This window comes from Amblyomma americanum, chromosome 2, assembly GCF_052857255.1.
Source record: "Amblyomma americanum isolate KBUSLIRL-KWMA chromosome 2, ASM5285725v1, whole genome shotgun sequence".
NCBI lineage: Eukaryota > Metazoa > Arthropoda > Arachnida > Ixodida > Ixodidae > Amblyomma > Amblyomma americanum.
Genome location: NC_135498.1, coordinates 124,283,972 through 124,295,568, shown reverse-complemented (window position 1 = coordinate 124,295,568; position 11,597 = coordinate 124,283,972). Strand labels below are relative to the sequence as shown.

Here is an 11,597-nt window from a genome sequence, read left to right as displayed (position 1 = left end):
GAGGGAAAGGCAGGGATGTTAAACCGAAAGGGGTTCCGGTTGGCTACCCTGCACTGGGGAAGAGGAATTACGGCACTAAAAGGAGGAAGAGAGAAGGGGGAAAAGGCAAAGCTATCGTCAAAAGAATTCCTTATTGATTTTCTATGGCAGTCTTGACTGTTCGATGCGGCCGATGCAAACGCTTTAAAAGAAAAACTGCTACATATCAGAACAATAGACCATTACCTTCAATATCTATATGACAATACCTTACAATGTTCCAGTTTTCAAAATTTTTGTCCAAGGATGTTGTACATATTGTCTCTAAAAGCTATATCGTGGCCGCCAGACAGTGGCTATCGTCATAAATGCGCAACAGAGAACGTCGTTCCAGCACTCTAAAGAAGTGCGCGCACGAAATTGCGCGACATTAGTTCGGCTTAAGTTAGGATATGCGCCACTAATCTGGGGCTCTCGACTTTCCAAACTTCCATCTTCCTTCTAAATAATTGTGGAAAACTCGGCATTCTTCATGTTGTTCATTTATAACCACACAAGCAGCGTCACAGCAATCAAAAATACGTTATCCCTTCTACTCCTTCAAAACCGTTAGACTGCTTATATCTCTACTCCCATTTTCGGTATTTCCACATAATTTAAAGTCATCACGCAATGTGGGGGCGCAGAACATAATATTCCTGCAAACGCTTACTAGCCAATCGGCTGAAATGCCTGCGAAAATGGAGGGACGTGCGCACTTTAATTATCTACTATGCTAAAATCAATACCAGACTACCGGATCATAAAGCAACGCACATACGTTTACACTGTATTTGTACACCCCTGCCGCCCATCAAAATGCTCGTTGTAAAATCACTGAAAGGAAAGTCGACATGCGTCCTACCCATACATTCTTAGATGCAGGATATGAATCACTTCGTGGATTTACGGATATGCCTTTACTCGGTGCTCTACATGGCCACACTCCTTTAACGGTGGTATCGGAAGTAGGCTTATTCCGACGACCGAGGAAGTCGTGCCCATCGACGCTTCGAGAAGACAAATGTGGGGAGCGTTGTCACGAATCGTGCGACTTGCAATCGCCGTTGCAGCCAGCGCGGCAATATGCGCTCACGGCCGCTCCGAAGGCGCGCGTTTGTGGGTGCGTGCTTTATGAGCCGACCGTGTTTGCCAATCCTATCTGCCGCTTCCGCGACTGTTGTCCCGGAGACGCAGACGCCTCAAGAGGAACGGCGCACCCTGTCAGCGCGCGTCACAGCGGGGTGCGGCGCAGATGACGGGGCGGACGCCTAACACAGTAACCCAGTGCATGAGTTCACAGTGCGTCGGCGCCTGTACACAGTAGAATCAAAGCAACGACATCACTGCGCTCGTTGCTGTCACCTCATCCTTCTGTTTGGAGCCCCTTTAAGAGCGCTTGTTCCGAGCTTGTCGTGACGCACCAGCTGACAGTCTCTGCTACCGTCAAATGTACGACCACGGCAGAGACCATCATTTTTTTCTCCTGAGTCGTGTACGGGCTTGCATACCTTGCCCCGTCGGCGCTGCAGTGGTGCTGCTACTTCTTGCGGGCTGGGATGGGTTGGCAAGCGCTGCGATCCGCCTGCAAGACGACGGCGGCTATGTGGACGTGGTGGTCGCCGTGCACGAAGCGCTGCCTGTGGACCCAGGTTTTCTGGAAAAGCTCAAGGTGAAGCACTGACTTTTTCCTGAGTGTGCGTTCGTGGTGCGCCGCCTATAGAGGAGCTGTAGTTTCTTTTTACTGAATTTAGTGGAACATGCTTCCTCCCTGGGTAGTTCTTGACAGCGTTTACACATCAGTTGGGTAAACGACATAACACGGTTGGTCGATTCTGCGCTATATATTCAAGTTTTTTTTTAAACTGAAGTTCGCAATCTATATATTTCTTAAAAGGAGCTCGCATTCCGGGCTGAGGTGGTAGGTGATTACGCGAAGAGCTTAAGCAGGTACTGACGACCATTACTAACGAGTAGTTTATTATATAGTTTTAGCATCGAAGTAGAGAGCTTTACTGCTACTAAATAAATGCCTAGTTCTGCCAAACATAAAATTTAATTGCCTCTTGCACCTGCAATAACCACCCAATACATCTATTAACATTATATTTATTTTCTTCTGCAATCTCCAGAAATAAGGACTGTTGTAATGCTTGCATCTATTTCGCCGTACCACGCGTCTGCAACTGTATTCTTCGCCGCAGTAGACGTGCAAGCTTCTTGAACGCACCCAGTAATACTTTGGCCACACTACAAACCACATCTTCCAAATTTCTTGCCATACTAAATCATGGTCGAGCGACAGAAACATTCGCTCGTTACTGCGAAACGAAGCTGCGAATTCGTCAGCCCTTTTCAATGTGTTCTCCTGATCACAAAGCCCCGTTCGTCAAAGTGCTGCTTTCTGGCTGTTCTACGTAGCCCTTCTTCTGTGGTTATGGCCTTCCCTCGGTTTTTTAAGACACTGCTAATAAATGGAAGATATACAAATTGAGCCAACGGGGTTACGACGATAGTTCTGTTACTTTATTACTGATGCTTTATTTACTATTTCTCTCTTTAAGCCGCCGTTGTGGCTCTGTGGGTATGGCGCTTGGCTGCTGACCAGAAAGACGCGGGTTCGATCCAGTCCGCGGCGGTTGAATTTCGATGGAGGCGAAATTCTAGAGGCCCGTGTACTGTGCGATGTAAGTGCACGTTAAATAACCGCAGGTGGTCGAATTTTCCGGAGCCCTTCACTACGGCATCCCTCATAGCCTAAGTCGCTTTTGGACGTGAAATGCTCATAAACCATAAACAATATTTATCTTTACAAAACATATACGCCAATCCTGCTCCGCGAGTGAACCACGCGATTTTTGCTGGTCACTGCTGTGGGACATTTTGAGGTCATGATGACAGCACAAATGCAGAAGACACTTCGTACATTTCAGTACGACTATATTTCAGGTGAGGCTTCCATGAAGGAACATGCGCTCCTTGGGCCTACGCTCCATGTTATAGAGTCACATTCGTTAATCAGCAGGCTTCCCTCACAGTGGACACTATCAGTAAATTGTCAAGAAGAAGGTTATTGCGCACAATTACACGCTGTGGAATATGCCACAGTAGAAACTTTGGTTTGAGGACCACCCTACGTGCTTTGACAGTTCTTCGTCCACCATGTTGTGCATAGGGTATTCGCCAAAGATGTTTTTTTAATTAGCGCTTTGCCAGCCAGCATACGGTAGGCGGAAAATTCGGTGGGATTCGATTCATAATTTTTGAAGCGATTTTTCGTACTTCGAGCTGTCTCTTATATAGATTTAGTAATAACAAGTTGCAATCCGATGCAGTGTACTTTTTTGGGCATGCTTTCATAGCTAGGAGGTGGAAATAATAAGCGAAGAATCTGATTCCGATCCGACACGGTGGAGAAGAAAAACGCCTTCCCTTTGCTCCTTCAGTTTTTTTCCTGATTAACGACATATTAATGAAACCACAGTTTATTTTTGGTGATGGTGATGAAAGTGGACTCTGTTGGACTTCAGTCCGGTGGGTCAGCTGCTGCCACCCACAGGAAACGTCTTGGCCTCCCGAATGACGCAAGCAGCCAGGCCACTGTGGTGTACTCGGACCCCAGTGATGACTCTTCGGCTGACGACAGCTTCACCGGAGTCCTAAGCAAGAAGGATAAACGAAGACTGCGCAAAGGAAAGGACTTGTCATCGTCGAGTACATCCACGATCACTACGGAGCGAGGATCATCGGCACATACTGTCCTGTCTGTGCCAGAGACTCCCACCGACAATCTCAACCGCATCAACAGGCAAGCCACGTCCGCGTTCCGGGAGGCTCGCGTCCCGGGAGCAGTTAAAGATGCGAGGGGGAATCGTTTTAGGAATGTCGTCGCCATTGTTGTCATGGACCATAACGCGCTTGAAAGTTTGAGCAACATCAAAACGCTCGGCGGCATCGGAGCTCGTTCCCATGTCCTTCTAGGCAGTGGCACTACGGCAGGCGTCATTTGCAACGTCGACATAGCCATCCGTGACTCTGACCTGCCCATTTTGATTCAACCAGCTACAGACGGTCTAGCCATAATGCAAGCTAAGCGTCTTGGGAGGACAAAGTGCATCAAGTTGACCTTCCAAGGAGACTGCAATCCAACGTATGTGAAGGTTGGGCACTTTCGGCATGTAGTTAGGCCTTTCGTACCAAAGCCTCTGCAGTGCCAGAAATGCATGAAGATAGAACACGTGAATAGGGTGTGCAATTTCTCCATCGTGTGGCCACGTGATACTCCGCCACACAGCGTCGGGCAACAGTCCGTACGTGTGCCAACTGCCGCTGCCCGCATGACGCTGCCTCAAAAGATTGTCCTCGCCTGAAAGGGGAACAGGTGATACTCAAACAAATGACAAGAGAAAAATCCACGCACAGAGAAGCGACCGTTAAATTGCGACGAAGTCGTCACCCTCGTAACAGATGTTCTAAAAGTGCACTGAGCACTGGAAAGGATCGTTCAAGAATTTCCGCATCTTGTCCTCTCCCTCCACATATTACTTTAAGGAACGGGAGGCATATGACTGGCGAGGCAGGGACGGTTGCCGCAGACAGGCCTTGACCATCCCTGCCTGGGCTGCACATATCCGCAGTGACCAAGCAGGTATTGGGTACCCAGAATCTTGAGCCTATTGCTAATCAAGCACAAGTGCCATCTCCGGTCCAAGATCGGGACCGGCAAATCACTTGGCCACCGCTCCCGAAACACTGCACACCCTCAATAATAGAACAGTCACCGCGCACCCAATGTGTTCAGACTACTGCTCGTCGAGTAGTAGGTAAGGAACCAGCCCAAGTCGCAGACGAGCAAGTAATTGCAATACTGAAGCCAATCGTGACTGCCATGCGTGTACTACTTTCCAGCTTGCACATGCCAGCTGCACGGAATGCACTGCAGATGCTGGATTTGTTCAATCCAGTGCTTGCAGCTCTCCAATAGCTGGCAGGGCGCATCCTCCATCCTCATCGTTCCGAGAAGCAATCCGATACTTACATGTCATGAACATTATGAGCAGCAACGGGAAGCAGCCTTTCTACACACTGGAACGCCTGCACGGCCTGTCTGCCTCGTATTAGTGATTGAGGACTGAAGATCTGTTCTACTCAGGTCGAAGCGTTCGGCAGCCCTCAAGGTGTTCAGGCTACAGCCGCGGCGACCTGTTACCTTCATAGCGCTTATCATTTTTTTGTCGTGCTGATCAACCAAATTGCTCTACTTATTCTTTTACACCCCCCTCATCTCTCCCCCCTAGTGCAGGGTAGCCTACGGGAACATTTTATTGGTTAACCTCCCTGCCTTTTCATTACCACTTTTATCTCTCTCTCTCTCTCTCTCTGATTCCGATGACGGAGGGTTCCGGTGGTGTCACTTTATTAAATTAAGCACTTTCATGGAAGTGTCATAAGGAAAGGCTACATGATTTCTTTATGCTGCACTGCAAAAAAAGCACTTCTAATGTTAATAAAATTATTCTCATGAAAATCAGAAGGCTTTGACAGTAAACTAGATGCATAGTGCCCAGAAGCTAGTATAAGAGTGTTTTCTGTATAAGCATCTACGCAGTCCCTCTAAATATATATCAATAACAAAAACATTAAACATGTCAGAATATATAATCTACGATGTTTTTTAACTCATTTTGTTTTTAGGATTAAGATGTGGTAGTTCTGTCTGCATGGCACACTCGATCTCGGTGTAAATACGTGAGTAGAAAGACCCTTGCCTACGTAGTCAGGTAAAGGTTGCGGAGTTGAGTACAGTGTAAAATGCTGTATAGAAACACTCAACTAGAGGCATATCGTATGTAAACATAAGGACGAACGTTTCTTCCTAAAATATTGGCCACTTTTTCATTTTATTTATGTTTCCCTTAAAGGCCCGAAGGTGTTACATAGGGGGGGGGGGCAAAATCAAGATTTTTCTTACAAAAAGAACATATTAAAACAGAAAAAGAATGTTTCAAACAAACATGGTCAAATTTATCCAACCCTTAAGCTCGGCCTGCAGAGAATGACGCGATAGCGATAATGGGTTAATGGCCATATATACAGAATTCCTCCGTCTCGACATTCATACATCCATAGGAGTCTTTATACTACTCTTGGCGCAGTTGCTAAGCGGTTAAAGGGGTAAAGAAATGGTCGTTCTTCATATTGCAATTTTGTGATTCAGTAACTAATACAAGATCTTGTGGTTCAATTTCCGAAATTTGGCTACCCTGGACGCGCTATATATTCCTAAAAGGTGCGATCGAAATTGAGGCCGTGCGACTCCTCCCACCGGCAGCAACCGCCCTATTGAATGCTCTCGTGACGTCACTAGGGCTTGCACGGAGCAACATCGTCTGCTCTCGTTCCTGCAATATGCGCAGCGAGGTCTTATTCCCCCTGTACTTTCGCGGGCGATCGAAGTAGCAGTCGTCCCCCAGATATGAGTGACTGGTGCCGCGAAAGCGATAATAACAGTAACGCAGTTTTTCTTCGGTATAATTAGGGTCCGGTCACTTTATAGGCCGATGTGATGGCGATCGACGGTCGTTGGGCTGGTCAGTATGCAAATGCTGTCGCTGACGCACTGGTCTGTCAGGGTAGACCGATGACGACACCAGCACGATTTACGATCGAGTATCGTGGTAATGCTAAGAGTCAGCTTAGTGGGAACCAAAACAGTGTGGTAGGGGACTAGTTGGCATGACATTCTATAAACTTGAGAATTTTAAAACTTACTGGACCTCATGCTAGCCACGGCGACATACGCGATGTGCGTGCACCAGAGTAGATGTGCTTCCAATCGGTGCCTGCCTATAGAACCGATCGGCGAGGCAAGCGACACGGGCAGAAAACGCCGCACGACGGTGACGCTCGTCACTCGGCGCCGTCGCCTGGCCTAGTGCGGCCGAGTGAAAGCTTCACACCCGGTGAGGCGAAGGCCGGAAAAACTTCTCTTGTGTACCTTATTCGCATCGAAAAAAGCGAAACGAGCGGCTACATATCACATCTTTCAACTTTCTTACTAATCAGTGAGGAAATTTTGCCATATTCTTGAATGTCAGTCGACGGTGGACGGCCGGACCCTTTCGTGGCGAGGCCTAGCGAGTACGCAGGATTCGTGTGTGCGATTTCGGCGATTGCGGAGAGCTGATTTGCAAGTTTTAGCGCCTGCAAATAGCTGTAGAGCGTAGTTTTGGCTACAGTGTCCTCAAAGCTACGACTTCCTACATTGAAGGACGAGAGTACAATAAGGGGAAAGTGCCGATATGTGTCCCGGCCTGCATGCATGTGCAGAAGGCAGCCGGCAGCAGCCGTCGGTGTCGACTGTGGACAACAAATCTCGTTGTTTTCATTAATTAAAGTAATGTACGAAAGTATTTTAAGCTAAAGTGATCTAATATTATAATTTGGTGACATAAGAGAAAGCCGATAGAATAAGCGGGAAGCGCCGCTATCTTATGCGAAGCGTTTACCAAGAAGGCGGTATAGCATCATCGGCGCTTATTGCAGTGTTATCATGGTGTGTAAATGAGTAATAGTGCAATTTGTGAGCAAGAGTACGTAATATTTAAGATAAGGAGGACCAACCTTGAGTTTTATGCCACGCAAACGAGCACTACGGTTTGCACACAGCCATGTAAACAACCTAGCTCAGCGCGAAGCTGCAGTTGTCGAAGTCGTCGCACTTCAGGGGCACAATGCACACGCACATCAAAATGCTAAATGCTGTACTACTATTTTCAAGCACTCATTAGCACGGCGGCAACTCTTCATCGGTGCGGGCAGTGAAAGCATTCGAGTCGCGTAGGGTTTTGCAAGCGGCTTGGTTCCTGCAAAAGGGTTCTACGAGTCGAAGGAAATATATATTCGATTTACAAACGCGTACCTGCAGCGGGAAAGTCGTCGCACTCGGCACTATTCTCTTCTCCGTTCGTGCATCAAGGTCACTCTAGTGCCACCTTTTTATAAGTGGAGTCTAATTATCGAGCCGATGAATAGCGGACAAAAACTTGGTAGCTAGCTATAAAACGCCGGGGCTTTCACTGCGCACATCGGCGAAGGCATGCACGGCACGTGCTGCTTTTCACATACGGGAGCACTTGACTGCTCAAAAGAGACCACACTCATAACATATGAACAGCGTGCTTCTAAGCTTAAATAATAGAGCAAGGGTTCATCGATTTATGTTTCCTTAACAATCGGACAACGGGCGCCCGAGTCCGCTATCCCAAGGATTACTCCGCTTGCGTACTAAGTTGAAGGCATCCCAAAAGAGAACACGGAAAATGTATTTTATTTAGCTAAGCTAAAAGAAAAAAAACTTTTGGCGCGACCGCTGTCTACGGTGCGCATGCAAGCACCTCAACAGCTTGCAGCAGACGACGCATGGCGTGTAAGCCCTCGTGACGTCATTGATCAGAGGTTGCCAGACCAGCAAGCAGTTCGCAGAAGAAAAAAAAAAATGCTTTAAAAATATTTACCGCACAGAATCAACTGAAAATTCGGGGAACTGTAACTTAACAAGTGGGGAATTAAAGCCGATATGCAGGGTATGCGTGAAAATAGGCTGTCATGGCCTTTTTAAGCGATGCGCGACTGCACTGCGACGGCAGGTGGTGCCACCAGTGGGGCTTGTGCGACCGAGGTGGCTCTTCCCGAGCGACCACTGGCAACCAGTCACTAATTTAAGTGCCACCTGCGATAGTGGTCAGTTTGCTGACAATTCGATGGGTAGGTTCTGATGACGACACAACGTCACGTCACACAGGTAGCATCTCCAGTGATTTTTCGCTAACAGCGCTGACGTCTCGACGACAACGGCGGATTTCCTGCAGAGTGGGAGCCTTAACGCTGCCTCCTAAAGGAAAAATTTTTTTTTCTTTTGTTAAGGAACGTTTTTAAATGCGCCTTCAAGCGAAGAGCTTTGGTACGTTGGCTGCTTTCTTCCCACAGAAAGGTTTTCTTCTGAACTAATATAATAGTGAACATTTTTGGTTCTTTCGAAATAATCTTTATAATCCTATCTTTTGTTCCTATCTTCGAGGTCCCTGAAAAGAGACATTTATTTACATTCTGTATGCGCAGGAAGCGTGTAGTAAAACCAGAGAAAGGAATTCGCCGAGAAAATGATAATTCAGCGCATAAAATTCTTATGTGAAACGGTAATTTGTTGTTTGGTAGGCGATCATAATCTTGAAAATAGCCTGGTGCAAACTCTTAAGCGTGATTTCATTTAAATTCCGTTGTGAACCGTTTCTTGGACGAAATTTTGATCTTCATTATCTTCTTTCCTCTGCAGAGTGCTGAAAATCAGTCCTTGTTATTCGGGTGTTTCTCGTAGGTCCCAACGTCACATCACAAAACACACTTGGTGCGCTTGCAACAACCCAAATATTTTGCGTAGAAGCCGCAATTTTTTTCCAATATAGGCGCCAGAGTGGGGCAAAGCAGCTGGAGATTTGGCTGTGCTGAAAACCTAGGGTGCAAAACAAGCAAAAAGCATGTAACAGCCAAAAAATTAAAAGCATTGCAATCCAAGGCGCCATAACTTTACTATTCAAAATTTTGAAATTTTAACAAATACATTCTATCAAAGTTGCATGAAACATTGCAATCTGTTTGTTTTGAAGAGAGAATATATTTTAAACCATGCTTGCCTGAAGTCATGCTTCAAGTTGAAGAGTGCATTGCATGTTTAGGGCTCTTTTTAAATGTCTTCGAATGCTGACATGAGCACGTCGTTTTGTAGGAAATGTACTTCAGGGTTGTTAGTATTCTTTAAAAGCCAGCTTATTGAACTAAAATCTTCTGCTAGTTTTTACCTACCAACCCCATTCAGACGAACAGCATGCTTACTGCCCGCCTAAAAGAAAACTCAGCACATTTTCGCACCGCGTCAGCCTACGTATACAGAAATGCAGCGTCGAGATACCTAGCGCAAGTATCTCTACCGACGGTAATAAAGAATATTGAGTAGGCTTACACTATGCTGCGTAAGTCTCGAAACTGCAAAACCAAACGCATGGCGATGCTGGCTCTCTTAAAAGCTCAGAAGCGTGAATTGCTGGGCGATTTGGTACATGTTTAAGAGAAAAAAAAGGGTGTGGTTTCGCTCTAGTTTAACCTGGAGTGACGCGATAGCTACAGCTGGCCGAGTGGAACTCGCTCAGTCGAATTGCAAAGTCAGTCTTTCGTCACTGCCTTTCACTGGGCGTTCCTTGATCATCTTCTCCCCTGGACGTGTATTCGCTTTCCCCCCTCTCCGCTCCCCCTCACTCGGTTTCGCCGGCGCGCCGCGCCGCCGGCAGCTGCTCCGCACCACGTGACCAAGCGCGCCGCCGCCATGGTGGCCACGGCGCTAAGACTCGAAATGCTAGCCAAATGTAGCTATCGCTACAAAAATTGGGTGTGGTTTAGCTCTGGTGAAGCCTGGCGTGACGCGAGAGCTACATCTGGCCGGGTGGAACTCGTTCAGTCGTATTGCAAAGTCACTCTTTCGCCGCTCTGTTTCGCTGGGCGTTCCTCCTCAATCTTCGTCCCTGTACGTGGATTCGCTCTCTCCCCCTCTCCACACCACTCCACCCCCACGCACTCGGTTTCGCCGGCGCGCCGCACCGCCCGGCAGCAGCAGCTGCTCTACACCACGTGACCAACCACTTGACTACGGCGCCACCAAAGAGCTCAAGGGGTACCACGCTGAAGGCTCGAAGAGCTGGCATAGTGTAGCTCTCGCTATAAATGCAGCGAAAAAAAAAACGCAGGACACAGGTGTGTGCTTTTTTCTGGTCCTGCGTCTTTATTTCTAGCTTTTCTTTCTCTTTTCAAAAGCCTCTGCGAATTTCATGTGTTTCTTATTCCTTTCCTTGACGGTACGGTCCAGGAGTCCACCGACTGTATAACACCTAAACTACAGTGGCGCCTCATAACCGCCCGCGAGGCGTTTAGAAGTATTTGACGAGACCTTACGACTGCTTGCCTCACTGGGTGCCTACTTCTAACCCCTTTACAGGCACCCGCAGAGCGTCTTAGAGGTGTTTGCAGCACCATACATACAGGTATCTCTGCTCTTGTAACACGTGAATGTGTCTGTTAGGGGAAGCCGCCTAGGTGGTGTAGGTTTGCAATAAGGGAGTAGTTGCTCATTGGCATCCACCCAAGCGCAGCGATACTGCCACGAAGAAAAGCGATACAGCTTCGAGAGAAACGTCGTAGATAAAGAAAGATTCCTCCTGGTCCGGCATTCAAACCCGGGGCCACCGCTTCACCGGAGCTGTCGCGGTACCAACTGAGCTAACCGGCACGACCAGCATATGGTTGGGTGAGCGCAAATTTATTAGTAACTGTAAGTGGGAAACGTGTTGGCCAAATGTTTAGGGGAATCCCCCCAGGTGTCGTAGGTTTGTAATAAGGGAGTAATCTCTCATTGGCGTCTATCCAAGCGCAGCCATAAGGCCACAATGAAAAGCTAGACAGCTTCAACAGAAACTTCACAGTTAAAGAAGGAACCCCGACCAGGACGAATTTTTCTTTAACTACGAATTTTA

At 47.4% G+C, this 11,597-nt stretch overlaps 1 protein-coding gene across 1 annotated transcript in view; it reads left to right on the top strand.

Moving 5' to 3' along the window:
• The first annotated feature begins 1,163 nt into the window (after positions 1-1,163).
• The window catches only part of LOC144121793 (calcium-activated chloride channel regulator 4A-like), a 56,994-nt gene continuing 46,560 nt past the window's right edge, over positions 1,164-11,597 (top strand). Inside the window, exon 1 of the mRNA XM_077655191.1 lies at positions 1,164-1,690. Coding sequence (XP_077511317.1) covers positions 1,469-1,690 — 222 coding nt within the window. The 5' untranslated portion in view covers positions 1,164-1,468. The remainder of the gene's footprint in view (positions 1,691-11,597) is intronic.